Below are 25,000 nucleotides of genomic sequence, written 5' to 3' on the forward strand. Positions count from 1 at the left end.
CACACACAACCATCTCCCTGAAAGACATAATCAACACACAATCAACACACACGACCATCTCCCTGAAACACACAATCTCTCACCTCCAGAACGCTTGGTTCATGGTGTTTCGTTTCTCTGTGTGTGTGTGTATCTCTCTCTCTCTCTCGCTCTCTCTCTCACCTCCAGAACGCTTGGTTCATGGCGCGTTTCTCTGTGTGTGTGTGTGTGTATCTCTCTCTGTCTCGCTCTCTCTCTCACCTCCAGAACGCTTGGTTCATGGCGTTTCGTTTCTCTGTGTGTGTGTGTGTGTGTGTGTGTGTGTGTGTGTGTGTCTCTCTCTCTCTCTCGCTCTCTCTCTCACCTCCAGAACGCTTGGTTCATGGCGTTTCGTTTCTCTGTGTGTGTGTGTGTGTGTATCTCTCTCTCTCTCTCGCTCTCTCTCTCACCTCCAGAACGCTTGGTTCATGGCGTTTCGTTTCTCTGTGTGTGTGTGTGTATCTCTCTCTGTCTCGCTCTCTCTCTCACCTCCAGAACGCTTGGTTCATGGCGTTTCGTTTCTCTGTGTGTGTGTGTGTGTGTGTGTGTGTGTGTATCTCTCTCTCACCTCCAGAACGCTTGGTTCATGGCATTTCGTTTCTCGGGCCGGTGGAGCTCCACGTGGATCACACTCTGTCGTGGTTGGCTCACCCGCAGCGTCTCGTAGGTGTGGGAGGGGCTAGCCCCAGACCCCGTCCCTGATGACATCGCCCGCACAGCTCTGGAGACTGGAGACCACACCCTCCTACTGCCTGGAAGAGAAGAGAGAGAGCGAGAGAGAGAGAGAGAAGGGGTTGGAGGAAAGGATAGGGAGATAGGGGAGAGGTGGAAGATAATAAAAGAGAGGGGGAGAGGAAGGGGGAATGGGGGAAGGAAGATATGGAAAGAGGGAGAGAGGGAAGGAAAGAAAGAGAGGTGGGTATTGTGATTCAAACAAGAACTCAGCCTGCTACAGTGTCAAAAGGAGAAGGCTAATCGATCCTAAATAACCATGAACACCTTTTACATTGTGAACACGGGTATCGTAGAACATGCTGGCAGTTCTGGAGATCAAGGGAGACTCGACTCGTGTCAGGTGATAATACCCCTAGCAACTCAAAGGGCGTTTGTGTGTAAAAATAACCACAGGGAGTACATAGGGCACAGCGACCTTTCGCTTAATTCTGTTGCTCAATGGCAGGCATTTGGGGACCCGGGACAAGTCCTATGAGCCCCCCCCCGACCAGCTGAAGTGTTCTTTCACGGTATACAATAAACTCGCTGTTCAGACTCGTGTGTTTTCATAATGTCCAACGCGTTTAATATGTTGTGTGCGCTTTACGTTTTGAAAGGGGCATCGTTAATAAGCAAGACCCAGGCTTAAATATATGCATATTTCAAATGATTAACTTTAGGGTTACTGAGTGAGTGAGCTTCCTAGATCATCGATGCGTTGAGATACTAAACGCTATATTCCATTATGAGCGCGTTGCAGAAATACACAAACCTCGGGGTCAAATTAACATTATATATATATATATATATATATATATATATATATATATATATATATATATATATATATATATAACATAACATATATGTCACACAGTGTGCAAGAATCTTACATGTCATAATTGAACGTTTGTGTTTTGGGAACCTTTGTCGTAATTTACTCGGACCCGGAACGGGTTCAACAGCTCTAGAAAGGAACGCAACTTTATAGATCAACTGATTTAACCCTATATATATATAAATAATATTATTTAACATTTTAGTGACTCCGTGATGTCTTTGTGTTAATTACTGCACTGGCGAAGGCATCACGGTTCAAATGCTTATCTCGACTAAACCAACGTATTGCATTTTCAATTCAGCAATGCGAGATTTAAAATTCCTCGCGGATTATTGCATGAGGTGCAGATTGTTTTAATGAGGCACGGAAACGTTGTTGCGGCGCTGAAATGAATCTGCGAATCTGTGAACTCGCATCTGGAGCGAACCGTTCAGACCCTTGACCGGGTGCAATTAGGAGAAAGGTCATCACCCCTGACTCGACAATCGTTAACCAATAACGCTTTAATTTTAATACAGCAAAATAATATACAAACGAGTTCAGTAATAATGCAGTGTTACTTACCCTGATCGAGCACAGACTTCACAACGCGGCTGGCCATGGCTGCAGAATATCGGAGTCGCTCCGAATTGCAAAGAGAGTTTATCCAGACCAGTGGCGCAGGGATCCGCTTAGGCACCGTCTACAAATTACCAATCTCTTGATCCTCGGTGAAAGTTCTTCTTCTGGGTCTGGGCCCGTTACTCCACACCGTGCGCCTCATGAATACAAATGCCATATCCGTGACCAAGCCACTCTCTCTGACAAACCCAAAGTCACATGCACACGATCGGTCATGTGGAGGAGTACAGCCAGGTGTCTATTTCTTTATATATTTTTTTAGGGTTATTGTAGAATTTGTTGACGATCCCTAGATTGGGGAGCTGGCTTCCAATCGGAGGCTTTGAGAAATTCTCCGAGACGGGAAGCGAAAAGGATCCAAATTGTTTCGCGACGGCACCTGGCTGCACTGGGCAAAAGAGCGCAATCTGTTTACAACTCATTTTATATTTGTTTGTTCGGTTATTTACTAAATAGCGATTCCCCAGCATAAGCACTAGCTGCAGTTTGTAGAATGCGAGGATACATGCCGGTATTTCTGTCTTACACTGTGCAAATACATTTCTAAAATGATACATATTAGAGTTCTCTACACTAGACTGTATTGAATTAGCTGCTCTCAGATCCCCAGTACAGCACTGAGTTCCCTGCACTAGACTGTATTGAATTAGCTGCTCTCAGATCCCCAGTACAGCACTGAGTTCTCTACACTAGACTGTATTGAATTAGCTGCTCTCAGATCCCCAGTACAGCACTGAGTTCTCTACACTAGACTGTATTGAATTAGCTGCTCTCAGATCCCCAGTACAGCACTGAGTTCTCTACACTAGACTGTATTGAATTAGCTGCTCTCAGATCCCCAGTACAGCACTGAGTTCTCTACACTAGACTGTATTGAATTAGCTGCTCTCAGATCCCCAGTACAGCACTGAGTTCTCTACACTAGACTGTATTGAATTAGCTGCTCTCAGATCCCCAGTACAGCACTGAGTTCTCTATACTAGACTGTATTGAATTAGCTGCTCTCAGATCCCCAGTACAGCACTGAGTTCTCTACACTAGACTGTATTGAATTAGCTGCTCTCAGATCCCCAGTACAGCACTGAGTTCTCTACACTAGACTGTATTGAATTAGCTGCTCTCAGATCCCCAGTACAGCACTGAGTTCTCTACACTAGACTGTATTGAATTAGCTGCTCTCAGATCCCCAGTACAGCACTGAGTTCTCTACACTAGACTGTATTGAATTAGCTGCTCTCAGATCCCCAGTACAGCACTGAGTTCTCTACACTAGACTGTATTGAATTAGCTGCTCTCAGATCCCCAGTACAGCACTGAGTTCTCTACACTAGACTGTATTGAATTAGCTGCTCTCAGATCCCCAGTACAGCACTGAGTTCTCTACACTAGACTGTATTGAATTAGCTGCTCTCAGATCCCCAGTACAGCACTGAGTTCTCTATACTAGACTGTATTGAATTAGCTGCTCTCAGATCCCCAGTACAGCACTGAGTTCTCTACACTAGACTGTATTGAATTAGCTGCTCTCAGATCCCCAGTACAGCACTGAGTTCTCTACACTAGACTGTATTGAATTAGCTGCTCTCAGATCCCCAGTACAGCACTGAGTTCTCTACACTAGACTGTATTGAATTAGCTGCTCTCAGATCCCCAGTACAGCACTGAGTTCTCTACACTAGACTGTATTGAATTAGCTGCTCTCAGATCCCCAGTACAGCACTGAGTTCTCTACACTAGACTGTATTGAATTAGCTGCTCTCAGATCCCCAGTACAGCACTGAGTTCTCTACACTAGACTGTATTGAATTAGCTGCTCTCAGATCCCCAGTACAGCACTGAGTTCTCTACACTAGACTGTATTGAATTAGCTGCTCTCAGATCCCCAGTACAGCACTGAGTTCTCTACACTAGACTGTATTGAATTAGCTGCTCTCAGATCCCCAGTACAGCGCTGAGTTCTCTACACTAGACTGTATTGAATTAGCTGCTCTCAGATCCCCAGTACAGCACTGAGTTCTCTACACTAGACTGTATTGAATTAGCTGCTCTCAGATCCCCAGTACAGCGCTGAGTTCTCTACACTAGACTGTATTGAATTAGCTGCTCTCAGATCCCCAGTACAGCACTGAGTTCTCTACACTAGACTGTATTGAATTAGCTGCTCTCAGATCCCCAGTACAGCACTGAGTTCTCTACACTAGACTGTATTGAATTAGCTGCTCTCAGATCCCCAGTACAGCACTGAGTTCTCTACACTAGACTGTATTGAATTAGCTGCTCTCAGATCCCCAGTACAGCACTGAGTTCCCTGCACTAGACTGTATTGAATTAGCTGCTCTCAGATCCCCAGTACAGCAGTCATCTTTGAAAGTGTGTATGTATATTTATTGCTTTCAAAATGTACCGACACCACAAAGTTAAATATTCTTCCAATTTTATTGAACTGTAGGTGGCAATACGTACGCAGCACAGCAATGTCAAAAAGAAAAAAAAAAACACAAAACAAGCTTGTACAAAAAGCTGGGTTTCATCTCAAACACAAAAACACTAAGATGTGCTTAATTTTATTCTGTGCAAGTAACGAAAAAACAAACAAAAAAGCACAAGACTAGTTGGAGAAAATGTACTTCCTACAAAACACACTTGTATAAAAAGGGGGCATCAGGGAGGGGCAGGGAATTTATTCCATTTTTTGGGGGGTGCACTCCTGGCTCGTCTCGGTTCAGGGGTTCTCCGTGCTGTTAGTTTGCATTCTGGGCCGTGGAGAAGCAGAGTTTCAGGGTGTAGGGATACGGACCATCTAGAGAGGGAGGGATGGAGAGAATTAGAAAGCTTTTGCACGAAAAGGTCAAGCACCGCAGGCGGACTGGAAATGAAGCCCCTTTGCAATAAAACAAGTCTAAATCTCTATTAAACCACGCCACAGTGAACAAGTTCACCGGCCTATCTAAAACAACCTGTATGAAGCCTCAAAATGCAAATGGACTGCCCCCCCTTCAGCTCCACAGAGCAACAGTGTCCTAAACTTTGCTTTCACACATTACATACCTTACAAACAGGCTTTTAACTATCCCTTTATTAAATAGACCACACACAGAAACACAAGCCCAGCCCCCACCCCCCCCCCAAAAAACAACCCACGTTTCAGCCAATGTAAACAAACATGTGTTCCCATACATGCATGCTGAGTGAGTGAGTGACATTTGCAGGCTGCTCTGTAGTATTGTAGGGGATACTGGATCATACAAGTTTAGGGTCAGGTTTTAGTTAAGTGCGTGAATACAGACGTGGATGCAAAGAAAGATTTGTTTCATACAAAAAAAAAAAAGTGGGTACAAATATGTAGGGGGAAGATACATGCAGAGGTCCCGCCCCGCCCCCCCGGCAGGTGTGATTGACACTTACTGGGGTTCTTCATCTGGAAGTGGTTCATCATGGCCAGAGCCTCCATGGCATCGTTGATGGACTCCCACTCGAGCAGCCCGGAGGAGCTCCTTTCACCCTGACCCACACCTGAGAGAGGAGAGGAGAGGAGAGGCAGGGTCATATACACTGCATCACACACACACAGCCTGACCCACACCTGAGAGAGGAGAGGCAGGGTCATATACACTGCATCACACACATACACACACACACAGCCTGACCCCCACCCGAGAGAGAGGAGTCTTGTTAGTTTGCACAGTAATACAGCTGGCCATATTTATTTACACTGCATCACAGAGTAATACAACATGACCAAGCCATCCCACCGTGCAATATAGCAAAAGGGAAGAGAGGAGAATCCAACTTATTTCAACCAAAGAAATGCAGAGATTAACCCCCCCCCTCCTGAAGTTCGCTCTAGAGCAAACCAATCACACAATTCCTGCCACGCACATGGCTCCCAGTATTACACCCACTCCTCCCGTTTCCAAATACTTACTCTTTCCTGAAAACAGCTTCACAGATGAGGGTCTCTTGACTCCCAGATCCTCACAGATCTGAAAAAATAAACACCAGTCAGGATCACGTCAATGAGCCTGTACCCCTCCCTAATGAACACCCCAAGGTGAAGCAGACCAGCGCTTGTGTCTGCTTGCAGTGGAAGTGTGCAGGGCCCTGCCTGAAAATCTCCAGACACGCCAGGCTGTTCCAGGTTTAGAAAATGCAGTATTCAGCCCCTCTGCTCCCCTGGGCTGAAGACCTCTTAGTAACTGCAGTGAACAGACCTGGTTTTGCAGGATTATCTGCCTCACCTGGTTGAAGATCTCCACAGACACGTCAGGCTGGGCGTTGAAAAAGTGCAGCACGCTGCTGGGGTGCTGGATGCGGTTCTTGGCTGCCTGCTCCGGGGAGGTGAAGCGGTTGTTTCGGGTCCCGTGGAAGTCCTTGAAGCTGCAGCTGCCGTCCTCCAGCTCATAGGACTGGCCGGGCATGATGGCCTGCTGCTTGGACACGCTGGGAGGGGAGAGGAGAGGGGTACAGGGTCAATTCAACTCCTTCCTAAAATCAATCCCCCCTCCTACTGCAATTCCTTTTTTCAAAAACAATCCCAACAATTTGGGGAAAAATCAGCACCCCTTTCTGGGAAATAGCAATAGCAATGTATTGATACTGAAAACCTGGCATCTGAACAAATAATGTTGATAATTAACATATTATCACTTAATTAGTGATAATAAATTCTTGTTGCTGTAAATAAGGGAAGCACCTGAAGACACGTCAAACCTGTCAATGTTTACAGACATCACTTGGCTCATAGCTGGCATTCAAAGCAGCAGGGAAACTATTACAAGAGCTCAGAAAATCAAAACGTGCTGCACTGTTGCGAGAAGCATATTCAGTCTTTCACTGCCTCCACAGTTCAGTCTACAAATCAATGTGTTTTGTGTGTGTAGGGGGGTGGAGGGATGTGTGTGTGTGTATATGGTGGGGTGTGTAAGGGGCGGAGGGGGGTGTGTACACACCAGACATTGAGTTTCTGTCCAAACAGGAAGTTATTGTTGAGGTGAGTGATGGCCCGGTCCACTGCAAACCCGTCTCCCATCTCCACCATGGCAGCACCAGGCTTACTTTTCATGAACTTCACCTGGAGAAAGAAAGAGAGAGAGGGAGGACGCACACAGAGCGTTAGCACAGGCAGATACAGCCACTTCTTACAAATGCATATCTACAATCACGATTCAACGAAGTAATTAACCTAGAATAAGCAGAACTCCCTCCCTGTCAAACTTGCACATCAAAATGTTTTAAGTCAGGTATTAAACACATTTACTGTCAACATGCCAGAACCCTAAATGAAATACTACACAGCAGTGTGTGTCTCTCGGTGTTTATATTATATATAAACAGGTGTGCAACTGGTCCAGTGCTTGTCTTGCCCTGCGCTTCCCTTATCCTCTCCACACTGCACTACAACTGAGTCTGTGTCTCTGTATATATTTCTTACCCTCGCCACACTGCAGTACAGCTCTGACTGTATATAATTCTTACCCTCTCCACAATGCAGTACAGCCGAGTGTCTCTGTATATATTTCTTACCCTCTCCACATTGCCGTACAGACAGAACACATTGAAGACCCGGTCTGCGTTGATCTTGCTGGGCTCCAGGCCGTACACCATCAGCACAGGGCTGTCTGCGTGGGAGCTGTACTCTGGGGGAGGGGGCGGGGGGGGAGGGGGGTGCCCATACTGCGGACCCCCATACCGCTGGCTGTGACCCCCACGTCTCGGTCCTCCCATGGGGGGCCCCATCCTGCGCCCCCCCTCGTAGTGGGGAGGGGGCGGCCCGTAACTCTCATCATGATAGTGGCCACTGTGGTAGCCTCCCTGCGGACCACCTGAGAGACAGAGAGAGACTCAGTTTGGATCAAGGTCTGTTTTTCAATTCCAATTACTTTTTATTTTTTTCAAATCAACCCCCCCACCGTCCCTCCCCAATTCCCAACACAAAGAGAATCCCAATGTGCAGTGCCCAGTCTCTCCGTACCGTATTCCGGAGGATGATCCCCCAGCAAAGCTGGCTGCCTCTGCCTCTTGTTGGGATTGGCACTCATATCCGCAACTTACAAAAAACAAAATAAAAACAAGACTTCAGAAAAAAAACAAAAAACGACTTCTAGGGAGTAACTGTCACTCATTTAATAATAAATGTGTTTAGTAATGCAAATGTTCATTATTCACAACAACGTCTATACGGGATCAGCAGGGCACCACTTACAAAACCACACGTGTTACAACACCTCCATCTAGTGGATCCAGTCTGCAATTCGTTACTCAGAGGAGACAAAGTAAAAACAGCAAAGGAGTCCGTAGCAAATATACAGATGAGGAAAAAAATGATTCCATTTCACTATGGCAACAGAACTACAAGTCTAGCAACTTCAGATGTATAATACATACATAATATATATATATATATATATATATATATATATATATATATATTATATATATATATATATATATATATATATATTATACATAGTACACAAACACACACACTTCAAATATTTATGCACTGTAAAGAGAAGAGAAAGCTACTCAGGATTATTTTGCCTTGTAGCGACTCAGGGTTCAGAGAAGGTTTGAGAGAAGACAATACAGGGCAGACGTTTATTGACAAGCAGATTTACAAGCTGTAGTGCTCCAGGGCACACAAGATCAAACCTACTGAAATCCATTAGGAGGAGAATATCTTGACAAGATTAATATAAATAGAGCCAACTTAACAAAAAACACACACCATGGCGTATTGGAGCAGGGAGGGCTGACACAGGACTCCAGTTCACTGCATTGCTTTTTATTGTATTGTATTGTAGTAGAATTAGCAGCAGATGTGAAAACCACTCAACCTCTCAGCTCAACAAACCTTCTAGGGAGAACCAGGAGTTTAAGCAATAAACGTACATTCAAAATGAGATCTACATCTCAGTACAAGGGTTTGATAAAATGTGTTTGCTTCATCACTGTAGCTCTCTGCTGATGCATATTAACTAGGAGAACCCCTGGCTTTAACACTGGGGTCTAGAATACAAGGGGGGGGACGGGGGACGGGGGGACACGACAGATTCGGAACCGTGCCAACTAACGACACAAGCACAACTTAGAGTCAAATTTAAAAGAGGCTACAGATCCGGGGTTGGAAGCTGGTTAGAAGGTTTTCACCTCTGCCTGGGTTACTCCCAATATACAAAATATTGATACAATAAAACACGTGACACAGGTTTCACATACCTTACAGTTAGATGCAAGCGCTGGGTTGTGGAGTTGGGGGGAGGGGAAGAGAAGGACTGCGCCCCACACAGACCCCCACCCCAAGGAACAGCATCCAGAGTTTTTTTTTTGTTTGTTTTTTTTTTTCCCCTCCTCAGAAAGAGTTAAAATCCGAAAGCGGCGTCGCTGCTTACCAGTGCGACGCTTGACAGCGAGGCCAGTTTTGCACAGGTGTGAAAGAGGACAGCATCCGCGTCCCACACAGACCCTGCATCACACGGGCGTGACAGGAACGTCAATTACAAAACAAATACACTCAAAACTAACAAAAAAATGAGATGAAAAAAACAGTAAAAGGGAAAGGGTAAGAAAATGATTCTTCAAAAGAAAGACGCTCAGAATTAGAGACAATATTGAAAAGCAGGGTGCGGATCACAGTGAAGTCTGTGCGTGTTGCTGGGCTGTTGTGTTGACTGCAGTGGGCTCTGTATTCTGTAGTATGGTGTTGAAGGCGATGGTTGCTTCTTCGGTGCAAACTGGTCCCCTTGACAACAAACTCCTGATGGCGAGGCTCAGAGAGGAGAGGAGAGTAGCTTAGCTACAATCCTGCTCTGCATATGCATGTCAGTAGTGCTTGGAAAACCAAACGCAGCCAGAGAGAGGGAGACTTATATATATATATATATATATAGGAGATGGGCAGAGAGCTTTGACTGGACGTGTGTGCCTCTGGCTGCCTGCGAATGGAGACTCCTTTTAAATAGCAAACAAATACAAAAGAAAGAAGTGGCGAGGGAGGAATGGAGTGAAGGCAGCCGGGCGTGTCTCGTGGAAATAAAAATACAAAAAAATAGAAAAGATCTTCCCGATTTGCTGTAGTTGCTGTTGTAATACATGTCTGTACAGTGTTTGAGGCTTAGTGCTCTCTCCTTTGCTGTAGTTGCTGTTGTAATACATGTCTGTACGGTGTTTGAGGCTTAGTGCTCTCTCCTTTGCTGTAGTTGCTGTTGTAATACATGTCTGTACGGTGTTTGAGGCTCAGTGTTCTCTCCTTTGCTGTAGTTGCTGTTGTAATACATGTCTGTACAGTGTTTGAGGCTCAGTGCGCTCTCCTTTGCTGTTGTAATACATGTCTGTACAGTGTTTGAGGCTCAGTGCGCTCTCCTTTGCTGTTGTAATACATGTCTGTACAGTGTTTGAGGCTCAGTGCGCTCTCCTTTGCTGTTGTAATACATGTCTGTACAGTGTTTGAGGCTCAGTGCGCTCTCCTTTGCTGTAGTTGCTGTTGTAATACATGTCTGTACAGTGTTTGAGGCTCAGTGCTCTCTCCTTTGCTGTAGTTGCTGTTGTAATACATGTCTGTACAGTGTTTGAGGCTCAGTGCTCTCTCCTTTGATTTGCAATGGTGCCATACTGTTTGGTCTGTCCCCTTGTTTCTCTGGTCTGAATGTGAGATGCATGTTCCTCCAGTAAGAGGGCTGTGGTAGCTGCTGCTGTAGTACGAGGAGGAGTTGTAGCAGCTGCTTGTGTTTCTGTAGTTGCTGTTGCTGTTTTGCAGCCTGTGTGTGCACGCGATAGGGATGTGGAGAGCCAGTCCTTGCAAGAGCAGGTCAAGCAGCAATCTTCCAATGCCAGCCCACACCCCTCTCCCTTGATCTTACAGCGCATCACACAGCCTACCGGGATGCAAACCGTAGCGCGGCCTGCGTCTACACACTTCAGCACGGTCGGGCATCGTTACACCTCAAGCGCTGGAGAAATGCAAACGCTTTCCCCAAAAAAACGGACGCAGCATTTGCTGTTATTTTAATTCTGCCACAGAGATTGACTAAATCCCCGGCAAGGACCTCAGAGGCATTTACTAATAGTTCTTTAAACTAGATTGGTTATTCATAACTATGAAACACGCGTCTTTGAAAAGATCAATATTGTATTATACCACAAATACATAATATAATAAAATATTCCAAGATGACTGTTCTTTACAGGTCTGTCTAAAGACAGGATACCAACAGGGGCGCCTGTTCCAGAATGAATTTGAAATATATTAACACACTGCAGTGTGCATCCTCTTAACCCTGGTAGAAACTGCTGGGGGAGTCGAGAATCCCCAAACCTCAATGGCCATTACATTGAAGGCAGATGTTTTTCCAGCAGTAGGATTTTTACTGACACTAAGAGGGCTGATTTGAGAGGGGCACTGCTGCAGAGCGCAGACTCACACAGCGTGACTCTCACAGGCAGGGCAGTGCTGCGTGCCCAACTTGTAATACACATTATACACTGTGGCCCGACCACATAAGGGTGATGAATTTAGGTACTAAAACTTCACAACAGCCTAACGTTAAACCCAAGGTTCGAGGGTTACTGGCTGAGGATCTGTGTTCTCCCCCCCTCCCAAACCCCGTTTATGGGCACGTGGTAGGGGTGTTGAGGGTGAGCGATGGCCGCAGCGCTACCCTGCGCGAGCTCCCTGTGCCAGCATTCGCTCTACAGCGTTACACTCTGACGATTCTGTTGCTCACAGAGAGCTTTTTACGATAAATCGCATCAAAAGCACTTTACAAATAAAATCACAACTGACAAGGTCCTTCACACGCAGCCAGGGAGGCAAAACCCAAACGTGACCCCCGCCCTCCCCCCGTGGCACAACAGCAAGACCTGCATGACCTGGAGCTGGGAGGCTCTGCACATCCCTACTGTGTTCCCGCACCAAAAGAAATGACCCCCTCCCCCCTACAATGTCCTGTTAGCAAAAGTAATACAGAATCAGAGCTATAATGCCACCAAGCCAGAGACACACTGTTGCATAAATGAAAGAATTAAAACAAAACCCAAACAATTCACCTTTTTTGAATTTCCTCATTCAAGTCATAATAAAATAAATGAATGGCTAATACTTAAAGCAGCCCCACCCACCCCCCAAAACTTTGGCTACAACTGTACTCCAACCCACTCACCCCAGCCCAGCCCGTCCCGGTTTCTCTGGCCTGGGGCATAATAGTGCAGAGTCTAGCTGACCGCTGAAATACCCTGCTGGCAACGAGGACAGCAGTGCAGAGGCGCTGCAGGCAGGGGCAGCTCCTGCCTGGGGCTTTACCTTGTCCACTGAGGTTGGGGTTGGTGTAATCCCAGGTGTCCTGGTCATTCTTGAACACGTTGAGACGGGTGGGCTGGGAGGAGGAGGAGGAGGAGAGATTACAACCAGAATCTGGACATTAATACCTGAGGCACGGATTCAGGGCATGTCTTCCTACCGTCTCTCGAGAGCTGAACCCATTAACTCACACTGGCCTCTTTTTGAAGACAGGCTCATTTGTAAATTAGTTTAACCCTTTCCAGTCCGATGTCAGACCCTGCCAAAAAGATGTCAAGCACAGGTCTCTAGTCGTTTTTTTTTCCTCCGGAAAAAGCAGAGAAAACCTTTCAAAGTGAGACCAATAGAAGCCGAAAAAAAGGGGGTATCTGATATAGCCCCATGCACCACAGAGATAACTGACAGAAACAAAGGAGAGAGCTGCTTCTGCATCCAGCGCTCAAAGAATATCACTGACATCTGCAGAGCTTTGAGATGTTATAGTAATAAAATAATGACTTGGATCACATTGTTGAGGAGTTTGGTGATAAAACGAGTGATCAGGAGAGCATTTATCAGTATGCACGTCTATAAAGAGGTATGTGAAAAATACAGCGAACAAGGGGTGGGGCTTAGCTGGAGATGCAGTATTGACTGTTCTTTTGCAATTCAGTGCCTTTTAAAACCTGTTTTACTCTGGAAACATATTTTAAAAACATTGTGTGTGAAAATAAACTGGACCCAACGCGCCCGACAAGCGCTGAATAAATGGACCAGTAAGGGTTAATGCCGTCTGAGATTTTAATTCTCTACATTGTTAGGGTAACTTTGTGGTTAACAAAATGAGTCTTAGTCCAACAAAGATACTGAATTACATAAATACATCTCATGTTCTGATTTACCCCCCTGGTGCTTCATGATTTTGGCCTAGACTAACCTGTGGTCAGGAACATGCAGTCCAAATGTAGGCATTATCCCGAATGTTTACACGGGATTGGACAGAAGACTCCTGTTGCACAGCACTGTGATCCACTCCTGCTTTCACTAGGAGTTTAATATTATGACAAACCTGAGCTTGTTGCCTAGACACACTGTGGGCTGATCAAGCTGGTAGTAAAACCTGGACTGGATCACACTGCTGTGCAACAGGAGCCTCATCTCCATCCCGGAGAGAAATCCAATGCAGCTCACCTTTGCGTACTCGATCTTCAGGGTACAGCAGCCAGAGTAGATGTCGGCTCCATTGAGAGAGGCCTTGGCTCGCTGCGCGCTCTGCACTGAGTCGAACGTGCAAGGAGGGGAGTCAAGGAACCATTACAAACACACAGAGAGCTCTCAACAGGCTTAGAGCTACGGCGCTAAGAGAAAGGGGCTTGACGCCAGGTTCAAACCCCGGATCACTCACTGTGCGAGACCCTGACCAAGTCACTGAACCTCCTTGTGCACAGAAAACGAGGCCCTATTGCAAGTGAATCTGCACCCCCACCTCTTTGGATAAAAGCACCTGCTAAATAAAATAAAAATAAAAAACTAACCAACTGATAAGCAGAGAGAGAAAGAGAGAGGGAGACACACTGGACAGAGAGATCGCTCATATAAGAGCTGGTACAGCAGCTCTCCAGGAAGGGCGATGGAGTGAATGATTGATTGTTTTTTTAAAGGATATTCTGCCATGGCCTGCACCCCATTCTTCCTGAAGATAACGATCCTCTGCACTGGCCCGCAGGGGTTACAGATCGTGTACAGGACGTCCTGCAGAGAGAGCACGGAGAACACTTTGGCACAGGCGGTGGCGAGTGTACGTCAGTTAGTGTGTGTGTTCCTCACCATGGTAACGGGGTACTGACAGTGTGTGTGTGGTGACGGGGTAGAAGTCAGTGTGTGTGCGTGCATGCATTAGTGTGTGTGTGTTCCTCAACGTGGCAACGGAGTAGATGTCAGTGCGTGCGTGTGTGTGCGCATTCCTCACCGTGGTGACGGGGTAGATGGGGTTCATGACAGTCAGCAGCAGCACGTTGTTGACGCTGCGGGAGTCGTCGGGGTCCCCCGGTCTGGAGATCTTCTGGCTGGTGGAGTAGTTGACGAAGGCGGGGTGCCCCGCGATGTACACCTGGTTGTCAGTGGCATAGCTGACAGCGCTGCAGGCTCCGTTCAGATCCTCGTACTCCACCAGGGCCTGACGCTTCTTTGGCATCACCACCACATAGCTACCGGGAGGAGCCAGCATTGAATCAGCAAACCAAGAAAAACAGCAACATCCCTCCAGAATCAGGGCTGGCCAAGGGCAGCCCCTTTCACTCCTGGCCTTCGTTCCAACCCTGTTCTAAACTGTTTAACTGACCCTATTAAAACCTCCAGCCCCTGGCGCATCAAAGCTTTGAAAATCAGTGATGCATGGAGCAGCAATTTGAACTAAAATCTAAAAAAGAAACTTCCGTTCCAGAATGAGTGCAGTTAAATATTTACGTTTAAACCCCAAAACTAAATATTTAAAACACATTAGAATCCCTGAAATTAAATATTACAAGACCCGACATGAATTAAAACATCCAACAATGAGTTCCACCCTTTAATTTTGCAACATTTGTAGAATTAATCTGTATCAGTGCCCCGCGACGCAGAGGGCTGGATCGTTTGTACTGCGATAGAGACTGCAGCAGCACAGCTCGCTGTCGCTAAAGAACTACAGCTTCCATCAGCATGCTGGGAACTGTAGTTCTAGCTAGGAGTGGATTGTTTCACTGTGTGTTGAGTCTCTTTCGTTACATGGTATTTCTAACAGGGGTGTGTACTGTGATACAGGATCACGACTCTGTAGTTCACACAGCGGTTCTCGGATGAAGCGTGTTTTATAGCTGGTGTGAATCCTCTCTCTCATATCGCAACACGTAACGAAATAGAATAGACTGCAACAGTGCATACTACCAGTCAAGAAGCAAATATTATTATTATTAATACACTGCTGTATAAAGGACAGCCGGTGCTTACCTGATGGGTCCGAACTCCTGCATAGACTCGACCAGGTCAGCCTCCATCACCCCGTCGACCAGCCCCCGCACATGAACCACTGGGGAGGGCAGCGTCTTGTGAGGGTCCTCATAGCCGTCCTGGAGAGGAGGAGACACGCTGTGACACACACACAGGGAGACACAGCACTGGGGACCGGGGGACAGTGTCACACAGCACTGCCCGCGATTAGAAGTGTCCTAGCTATCTGCTGAACGTTTTTTTTTTTATGGTTTTAAATATATTTTAACTATAGTAGAAATCCACTCAAGTCTACATAGTACAAAAGGAGGTGTTATTTTCTTTCATTTTTATCAATGGGTGTTAACTGGCTTTAGCTGACTTGACTCGATTCTGTTGAATTACAGACGCACAGTAATTTGATCACAATGCTTTTAAAAATGAATGTATTTGTTTTACAATCCGAGCAGGGTTGGGCATGCAGTGAACACGGGCTGACCCGGACCACGCACAGTATACTAGAATGGTTTTATTAATTATTATTATTTCTCGCATTTTCGTTTTAGGATTGTTTGCACGGCTTTTGTCCCGTTCTCCCGTTGGCTTTTCCAAACGCGTTAGTTCTGGCCCCTGAAACGACGCATTTGAATCGCGGTAAACACGCACAGCACAGCCCCGTTCATGGGGGCGGGGGGGGGCCGGTGCGCAACCCCCCCGGGAAAGCGGGGCAGAGACACAGGCCTGCACACAAAAACGAAGCGCCGGAATAGGAAACCCAACCACAGCGGTGCGAGTGCGCCAGTGGCGTGGGGGAGGTCAAAGCACGGGCCATCGTGGCACCCCCACGCACACAAAAAAACACCCCACGCACGCACAAAAACACGCACCCCCACGCACACGGTCCCTTTATTATAACACGAGAGCGTTTTCAAATATCTTCGCAGACAGACGCGCGCAGTAAACGTGCTTAATTATTAATAAAGGACGCTCCAGGGAATTGAGTCTCCAATTCTCGGAAACCCCGCCGCGCAATTAAAAAAAAAAAAAAACACTTCCCACAACGGCAGATATATAAATAATAATAATTAAACAACAAACACACACTTACACGCATCGCTCACGTAATCAAAAACCTCGCAAACACAGGCGAGAACTCGCCGCGTTAACTCGGCGGGGGCGACCCGTGTATTTCCGAGGCGCTGTTACTCACCCCCGAGATGCCGCCCTCGTTGTTGTTGTCGGTTTTCTGGCGTTTCGTCGCCCGGCCGCCCTCGCTGTAGAATCGACCCCCCGGAGCAGCCATTTTGTCGTCTCCTCGCTGCAGCTGCTGGAAACAGAGCCCGCCGGCGCGCGGCTGCGGGACAAGACCCCGCCGAGGCCACGCCCGCCGGCCAACGGGACTGGCCAGGCGCGCCGTCACTCACGCCTACGGCGCTTGCAATTGGAGGGGAAAGCGACTGTCACTCTAACCAGGGCGGGCGAGAGGACCCGCTTTCCGATTAGTCCACGCCCACGAAGGAATTCCATTGGAGGAGGCGGCCGTCAGGGCGGCACGGGATTGGTGTGTTATCAGCATTGCCGTGAGGGACAAGCAAGTTGGCCAATCACCGTCATCGGAGCGCAATTCGACCCCACCCCTGCGTGGCTAACAATGGCTCCACTGCTTCCATAACGTTACAATACATTACAAAACGAAACGGCGTGTACCCAGTCAAGCGTGCGCTGCAAACAAATATTTAAAAGCAATTCAATAAAAGCGTGTGTTTTTCATTACACTGGTAGTTAAACCATTTTGTATATCTGTTTTTTTTTTTTTTAAAACACATTTGAAACATCATCACGAGTGATTATGTAACCTTTGAATGTAAACATCAGCCTCTCTTTCCTACTTTTACCTGAAGAGGAGACCTTTGAGGTCTTGAAAGCTTGTGAATAATTATTTAGTCCAATAAAAGGGATCACTTTGTCTCTGCATGTATTTAAAATCGTCGAAACCTGTTTGCAGCGGCTGTACAAGACTCCCACAGGGGATCTCGCAGTGTCAACAACAACAGTGAATCTGGAGGTTTAACACAGCAAAGACAGCAAGAGAATGAAACGCACTCTCAGCTCGATCAGAGGAAGCCATTAAACACTTAGAAACACATAAGAGACCCCCAACACAGCACAGAGTAACTGATGTAAAACTGAGGTACAGGGAGAGGGGAGAGAGAGGCTCTGCCACACAAAGAGAATGAAACACACTCTCAACACGATCACAGGGAGACGCACCCGACACTTAGAAACACATTATAAGAGACCCCCAGCACAGCACAGAGTAACTGATATAAAACTGAGGTACAGGGAGAGGGGAGAGAGAGGCTCTGTCACGCAAAGATGAAACACACTCTCAACACGATCAGAGGCAGCCACAGAGCACTAAAGCTGAGGGAACACCTTGGTCTGGAGTTTGGTTTCAGGAGAGTAGCGCTGCACGGCACGCAGGAGGAGACTCTGGATTTGATTCAGCACCTCAAACTAGGTCTCCCAGTGCTCTCCTGGGACCAGGTTTCAAGCAGCTGTGAATGAGAGGGGTGGAGGGGGGAGGCCAGCAATTTCATAACAAGAAATGAGGAAGATGTGGATTTGGAAGCCTGTAGTGTTTGCCCAGGCAGACGCTGTCGATGGCCAGGCAGTTAGCGGGTCATTGCTGGGTGATTGGCACTCCAGTGCCCCTGCTGAGTGTACGAGACACCTGCAAACCCATCTAGCACCACGAGACACCGTCCCCAGAACTGAATCAGCAGACGCAGGAGTCGGAGGAACTGGGTTGGGAAGCGCTGTTCAATACAAACTGCTGTCCGCCACCACGAGAATACCCCCTGGCCACTGTGAGCCTGACTGAGAATCAGCACGCATCTCACACACAGCACCCTGGACTACACTCATTATAACATGCAGTGAACTCAGAATAGTGAAACAGCAGAGCTGTTTTTAATGAGATGTCATTGTCACCCAAAATAATTCTCACATCAATATCAGGGTCTAGTGTTGAATATTATAAACACATTTCAGAGAGCTGTGTCTCATCAATATCAGGGTCTAGTGCTTTATATTATAAAGACATTTCAGAGGGCTGTGTCTCATCAACATCAGGGTCTAGTGCTGTATATTATAGACATTTCAGAGGGCTGGATCGCATCAATATCAAGGTCTAGTGCTGTATAAAGACATTTCAGAGGGCTGGATCGCATCAATATCAAGGTCTGTTATATATATTATTTGGTGTTGTGCGTGAACAGCACTGAAAGCGTCTATGTTAATGTGCGAGTGTGTTCCAGTTCTGCCCACTCTCCTCTCAGCTGTTTCGTGCAGAGATAGTCCAACCCCACTCTCCCAGGGAGACCCCACTAACAGAGAGAGTAAAGAGGTTTGCTGTTGGGGTAATGGTTTAAGTCAGACACACAAGCCAGAAATAAAATTTAAAAAAGGGGTCTCTTCATTTATTTATTTTTTTAATGAAATCTGTTAACATGAGTGAAAGCTGGGGACACATGTCTGATTGTGACACTGTCCACTCCAGCCCCCAAAAATCACTTCAAGAGGAACCCACAATTTATGTATTATTATCAATAGCTTTATCGCTCTGCAAAGAGTAACCCCCCCCCCCCCCCCCCCCCGTAAAAAAAATAATAAAAATAACCCAATTTATTTTTGGGGAAAAAAAAATCATTTGTTCTCATTATATTCATGACAATGTTGAAAGGGAACAAAACCAAGATCAGAATTTAAAAAAAGTGGCATATTGAAATGCTATGAAGTCCGTTGCATCCAAAGGACAGACTTGTGAGAGAAATGGATGTGGCAAGCCTTTTTCAACTGGAACTCAATGTATTAAATGCAATGGAATAATTAAGCAAGCAAAAAAAAACCCTAAAAAAAAAAAAAACACATACTGTACAACTAACATTGAGAATCTTTCAACTAAAACCGAAAAAACTAAAGTTAAAATTTCTGATTAACACCCCCCCCCCCCGTGTAACGTCATTTTCAGGAAGGGAAAACAATACATTGATGTAGACGTCATTATACTCAATACATGCAAGTAGTTACCAGCCAAAACACTACTCCCTTTGCAGATTTAAACTAGAAGCACAGCCAAGTTTACATCTGCACTGGGGATAGTGACAGAGCAGCTCTAGACTGATGCACAGACTCCTGCAAACAGACGCTTCTCTGCTCTACCCCCCAAAATCAGTGTCTAATGAAACCATTGTAAGTTTTTTTTGCCAGGAGGTGCAGGAAATGGTTTTAAAATGTTACTGGCGGATTGGATCCGGTCATCCGAATTGTCAGTTTCCTCCACGTGATACTATTTTAAGGAGAACCTGAACAAGAGCTCGATTCCTTGTGTACCTTCAGGGGTTTAAAAAAAAAAAAAAAAACACACAACATTTCCAACCAAATACAAGATGTAAACTTGGAAAGGCTCCATGAGGAGGGATTTCCAGGAGATTACAAAAAAAAACACAAACTTAACAAAAAAAATTTATTGGTTCAGTATATTCTCTCAATTACTGTCTCAAGCCCCCCCCCCCCCACACACACCAAAAATAAAGTTCTTCCCAAGGAGAATTTCTAAACTGGGAAGCTGTGGTTCTGGAAAGATTTTTCATTTCCATTATTCCTCCTCGCACACGGAAATCTAATGTTTTTACTTCACAGACCGGCAACAACTAACGGCACAGACCACTGTCGTTCCTGTAAAAGAATCGCCCCCCCCCACCTCATAACATGGTTCTGGTCAGTTATCATGGCAGAACTTTCATAGCGACACTGTTCAGAATAACAGCTACCCTAAATCCTGTCTAACTGAGCCTGCAAGAGCTCTACAGAAGAGTTAACAATTCTTGCCAGGTTACAGCTTCAATACCAACAGCAGAAACGAGCGGAGATCGTTGGCTTCAGTTGTACATACTCTCTGCATAAATATCTACACAAATACAGAAAAAAAAAATACCACCCATAAAATTAAACATTTGTGTTTGTGTGTAGAAATTAGTCAAGCGCCTGGTTATTTTTTTTTCTCTTGACAAAATTAAATAAAAGGAGCCATGGAATGTGAAAAGGGGGAGTCCAAGATTTTGGGGAGAACACACAAAAAAAACCCCACCTCAAAACAAAATTAAAAATTACAATTAAAACATGTTTCTGCCAACAGGCCGTCAACTCTTCACTCAGCCACTATGGGACTGGGGCTTTTCTTCTGGCTGGGAGATCTGGAACGGCTAGAAGACACAAAGAAAGACTGAATAAACAAGCCATTGCATACGCATTGGACTGCTTAACTACACCAAATTGTGACTATCAGAAAGCTGTCCTTCAAAACCTGCATTTCAAGAAATTGGTGTCTTAATTTAGATCAAAGCGATTGTCCACTTGACTAACACACTCCATTACAGAGTGCAAACATTGACACACAGCTGGGTCAGAAAGCTGTCTCTCACCTTGCTCGTTTGGGGCTGGGGGATCGTCTGGGTGTTCGTGATCTGGAGCGTGACCTGGACCTGGAGCGGGATGGCGAGCGGGCCCGGGAACGAGATGCAGAGCGCGCCCGGGAACGTGACACTGAGCGCGCAGAGCGAGACCTCGATCGACTGTGTGAGACACAGAGAGAGAGAGTTAGGAAACGCTGCACAGCAATATAGACAGAGGGGGTTAGAAATGACAACAAAAAACAGAGCGCTAGACTGTGTTCCAACTAGAGTGCTGGGATAGTTTGTAACTGGAGCTAACAAACCAATTACTCGAACCGAGCTCTCCACAGGCGAGTGTCGATCTCACTGATTTAACATTCAGAGCGGAACAGCTGCTTGGGTCTGGGAGGATTTCTGTTCTCCAGAGCCGAAAGCCCCGGTCACACTGCTGTGCTCTACCCGGGTCAGGAATGTGATTTCACACTGCTTTTGATAAAGCAGGATTGACCCAGGTGACAGACGCAAGCACACAATGCGCGTGTCAATGCCCCGGAAGCAGCTTGGTACCAACGCGTCCATCCCATCGTCTCTGGATCGAACCGTCGGCCCACATGCTGATCAGAGCAAATGTTTCTTCATCCCTGCTGCAACCTGGCTCATGCTGGGTCTCGGTCAACAAAAAAATGGCGAAACCAAATGTTCCTTGCAGGAGTGAAAGCGCCAGACAGGCGCGGCCGTTAGCGATGTCATCGGCTGTGATGCATTTGGTCTCCCTCAGCCCGGGCTAAAGCATGTCACCCACACCCAGAGCCGGGTCGCCGGGCACGTGGTTTCACACCACGCAGGACTGTAACCTGGGTGGAAGTGCCAGTGTGAAAGGGGCTTCAGAAAAGCAGTCAATCGCCACAGACCCAAGCAGCTGTTTCTGTTTCACTCGCTTCTCTATGAATGGTTTGTTAGCCTGGTCAGCCCCAATGACCCCCTTATCCAATTTCTGTGGAGAGCTCAGTCTAAAGAAAATGGAGCAGTGGGTTCATGCAGCACGCTTTGTAACCCTGGTGAGCCAGGCTAAACCACAGACCCCTGTGGGGCAGACAGGGGAGCAGACCCCCTTACCTTCTTACTGGGCTACGAGACTTCCTAGCAGGCCCTCTCGGTCTGGACTCCCCCCTGAGGGGGGGGGGGGGGGGGGGACGAAAAAACACAACACAAAACAAACAGGACAGTTAGCACACTGTGGGGGGGGGGGGGGGGGGGGGCATACAGATAAGGGTGAAATTTAATGGTAAAATTAAAACACAACTAAAATAAAACTTTTCAGCTTGAGGGTGGAGAAAAAAAAGTTAAGTAACAAGTCAAAATAAAGTTCTGGTTAAATGTTTTTTCTAAAAAGATACACCCCCCCCCCCCTTTAAATTATAAAGTGTAGTGTCTAGTGTTGACCACTGCTGGGGAGGCTATGGGATTGTCGAGGGGAGGGAATGCCATAAGTGCCAGGCGCACGATGGCACGCTGTACCTTGCAGTTGCATGGATTCTGTGACTGTGTCCGGTTCTGCAATTGTAAAGCCAATACACAGAATTTGGGGTGAAAGACAAATAGTTAACCCCTGCCCAGCTAGTATGTACTTGTTTTTAAAGCCTACAAGGGTGAGTGTGCGAGAGTGTGTCGGTCTATCTAGCTCCCGCTCCCTTAACGCTGCCTAGGGGACACGGGGAGGCAGTGTCCTACCTGCTCCTGCGCTTGGAGTAAGAGGGAGAGCGATACCTGCTGGGAGAGTCAGAGACAGCTGTCAGGAGAAATCTGAAGCATCAAGAAATCTGAAGCATCAAGAAATCTGAAGCATCAAGACAAACTGCAGTTTCCGTTACAAAACCTGCAGAAAACATCAGAGTCTGTCTTCAAAATCGCTGGGAAGGTCTTCCTCACACCCCCCTCCCGCCCAGATAACAGATTAAAAGTAAATGTGTTCATTAGTGTATTATTTTCTACTAGCCAGTTTAAAAAGAAAACCTTGCAAGTGTTGCCTGCAAGAATTCAAATAAATAATCCTACAGTTAGTTTATTAAACTCAGGCATTACAGGGGGTTCCACTTTCAACAATCAAAACTTGCAAGTAACAAACACTGGAAATTATTATTAAAAAAGCAGATTATATTTATTGCCCAGTTCTAAAAAGAAAATCTGCAAGCAATTATTGAAGCGTATTACACAGATCCAGGCTAAACACTGAGTAGATTGTCCTGCCCAAAGCATTCTGTGATTTTTACTGCATGGGCGACACAGTATTTTTGGCTGCAAGCTGCACTGCATTTAAAATCCAAGATGAAATGCTGTGCTACTACTCCTGCTGCTGGCAGGCACTTGCAATATCGTTTTGTAGCTTCTTTGATTATATGACGGCAAATAAATCAATTATGATATGTCCCCCCCCACCCCCCCCAAAAAATTCCAGGTGACTTTTGGCCACAGATCTAGATGCAATGATGTGAAGCCCCACACACAACCAATTACACCCACACCAAACTACACCCACCCAAACCACCCCCCCCCCCAACCCAGCTACACCCACCCAACCCCACCGGCGTGATGATCTTACCGATTACGTTGCTGCGGCTACGAGAACGATTGTTGCGACGCCCTCTAGAACGGGATCTAGAGCGAGATCGGGATCTAGAATGGGATCTGGAAAAAAAACAGGAGAAAGCGGCACACATTACTCTAGAACCTGCACACAAGTTCAGCTAGAACATTAAAACGTTGACAGCCCATGTGCTGGAGATGAGGAGAGGGTCGCCTGTGTTGATCGAGCTGACTTACCCTTCACAGTGAAGGGAGCGAAGAGGCAGCTGCCTGGGTTTGTAATTCTCGCTGCTTTTCTGAGAGACTGTGGAGGAAAACAGCGACCCACGCAAACCCAGGCAGCTGCTACTTCACTCTGAACGATACAATCAGCCCGATCGACACCAGCGACCCTCCCCTGTGAAGATCTCCATCCGGGCAAGAAGACTCCTGTTGCACAGCAGTTTCACCCAGTCCAGGTTTTACCCTCAGCTTGATCAGCCCCAGTGTGTCAACATAACAAGCTCAGGTGCGTCTTATTATTGAAATCTTAGTAAAACCAGGAATAGATCAAGCCGCTGTGGGCTGGGAGTCTTCTTCCCCCTCCCTGAGATCTCGTCCACACTGCCGAAGCCCCTCTCTGTACCTGCTGCGCCGTCCCCCTCTCTTGTTGTTGTAGCGGTAGCAGTCATAGGCATAGTGGCCCCGCTCTCCGCACTGATAGCACCGGTCGTTCGGGTCGAAGTGGCGCCGGCTGGGCCTCCCATACCGGGTCTTCCGGGACATGCCAGTGGACAGCTCCACGCGGATCCGAGAGCCGCACAGCACCCTGGGAAACAGGAGGACAGGTGAAAGGGTTTGTTTCCAATTCCAATTTACTTAATTGGTTTTAGATTTTTTTTTTTAATCCGTTTAAGTCAGCTGTAACTAAGTTTTTCAAATGTTACAATTAACTAAAACTGTGATTCCAGTTATGAAACTGTATATTACTGTTTTCAATGTAACTGATTGTTCTGTGTGCGTAAGTATTGCTATCAAAGTGGTGGCAAAATTTGAGATAAAATCGACCTTGTGGGGATGTCCCCACTTTGCAAGATACATTTAAAGAATGAAATGCCTTAAAAGGGTCAAAATATTTGGTTTGTTGTTGACTTTCACCCTGTGTGGAGTTTCGTCTGACTGGAGTTAGAAATGGCAAATAGTCAGAGTCAATGAGAAGTCCCCACAAATACAGAATGCAAACGTGTGCAAGTACATGTGCATGTGAAAAGCGATTTGGGATCCTGCTGCTGAAAGGCGCTATAGAAACGTGTATTGCAAGCCCCCACACTCACTTCCCGTCCATGCCCTTCACAGCGTCCTCGGCGTCTCGTGGGTCCTCGTACTCCACGAAGGCGAAGCCGGGCGGGTTCCTCGCCACCCACACCGTGCGCAGAGGCCCGTAGTAGCTGAAGGCTCTCTCCAGCTCCCCCTTTGCTGCCCCATTCCCCAGGTCACCCACATACACCTTGCAGTCCGAGGAGCGGGAAGAGCTGCGCGACGAGGAGT

General features: G+C 46.7%; 3 protein-coding genes across 5 annotated transcripts in view; all 3 read right to left on the reverse strand.

The window, feature by feature from the left end:
* The window catches only part of LOC121304867 (delta(3,5)-Delta(2,4)-dienoyl-CoA isomerase, mitochondrial-like), a 3,008-nt gene extending 759 nt beyond the window's left edge, over positions 1–2,249 (reverse strand). Inside the window, exons 1-3 of the mRNA XM_041236279.1 lie at positions 2,138–2,249; positions 587–770; positions 11–62 (exon numbers count right to left, since the gene is read on the reverse strand). Of these exons, the coding sequence (XP_041092213.1) occupies positions 11–62; positions 587–770; positions 2,138–2,174 (273 nt within the window). The 5' untranslated portion in view covers positions 2,175–2,249. The remainder of the gene's footprint in view (positions 1–10; positions 63–586; positions 771–2,137) is intronic.
* Positions 2,250–4,616: 2,367 nt separating this feature from the next.
* Positions 4,617–16,783, reverse strand: LOC121304970 (heterogeneous nuclear ribonucleoprotein L-like). 3 transcript variants are annotated; one of them, XM_041236428.1, is made up of 13 exons: positions 16,645–16,782; positions 15,456–15,574; positions 14,437–14,674; positions 14,134–14,219; positions 13,659–13,755; positions 12,492–12,564; positions 8,166–8,240; positions 7,718–8,016; positions 7,144–7,265; positions 6,433–6,634; positions 6,120–6,177; positions 5,600–5,707; positions 4,617–4,991 (listed from the first exon to the last, which is right to left on the reverse strand). In XM_041236428.1, the coding sequence occupies exons 1-13, from the start codon at positions 16,735–16,737 to the stop codon at positions 4,936–4,938; spliced, it is 1,626 nt and encodes a 541-aa protein (XP_041092362.1). In that variant the 5' UTR covers positions 16,738–16,782; the 3' UTR covers positions 4,617–4,935. The 3 variants fall into 3 exon arrangements, with proteins under 3 accessions (XP_041092362.1, XP_041092361.1, XP_041092363.1); XM_041236427.1 differs by having other exon boundaries at positions 4,617–4,994; positions 16,645–16,780; XM_041236429.1 differs by lacking the exons at positions 4,617–4,991; positions 5,600–5,707 and adding an exon at positions 5,739–5,777 and having other exon boundaries at positions 16,645–16,783.
* Positions 16,784–18,889: 2,106 nt separating this feature from the next.
* On the reverse strand, positions 18,890–24,998 carry LOC121304868 (serine/arginine-rich splicing factor 7-like; the record flags this gene model as incomplete). The annotated part of the gene is made up of 7 exons (XM_041236280.1): positions 18,890–20,701; positions 20,921–21,070; positions 22,007–22,060; positions 22,622–22,679; positions 23,490–23,575; positions 24,099–24,281; positions 24,787–24,998. Coding segments are annotated over 7 exons (798 nt in total), but the record flags the coding sequence as incomplete, so codon positions are not given.
* Between the last annotated feature and the right edge of the window lie 2 nt (positions 24,999–25,000).

The sequence above is a fragment of the Polyodon spathula genome, chromosome 40, assembly GCF_017654505.1.
Source record: "Polyodon spathula isolate WHYD16114869_AA chromosome 40, ASM1765450v1, whole genome shotgun sequence".
NCBI lineage: Eukaryota > Metazoa > Chordata > Actinopteri > Acipenseriformes > Polyodontidae > Polyodon > Polyodon spathula.

Excerpts from the sequence above, each read along its gene's own strand:
- LOC121304970 (XM_041236427.1), bottom strand. The coding sequence starts at position 16,737 with ATGGCTGCTCCGGGGGGTCGATTCTACAGCGAGGGCGGCCGGGCGACG. Across the intron at positions 15,575-16,644 it reads ACGAGGGCGGCATCTCGGGG|GACGGCTATGAGGACCCTCA; the intron begins GTGAGTAACAGC and ends CCTCCTCTCCAG. Across the intron at positions 4,995-5,599 it reads CTTCCAGATGAAGAACCCCA|ATGGTCCGTATCCCTACACC; the intron begins GTAAGTGTCAAT and ends CTCCCTCTCTAG.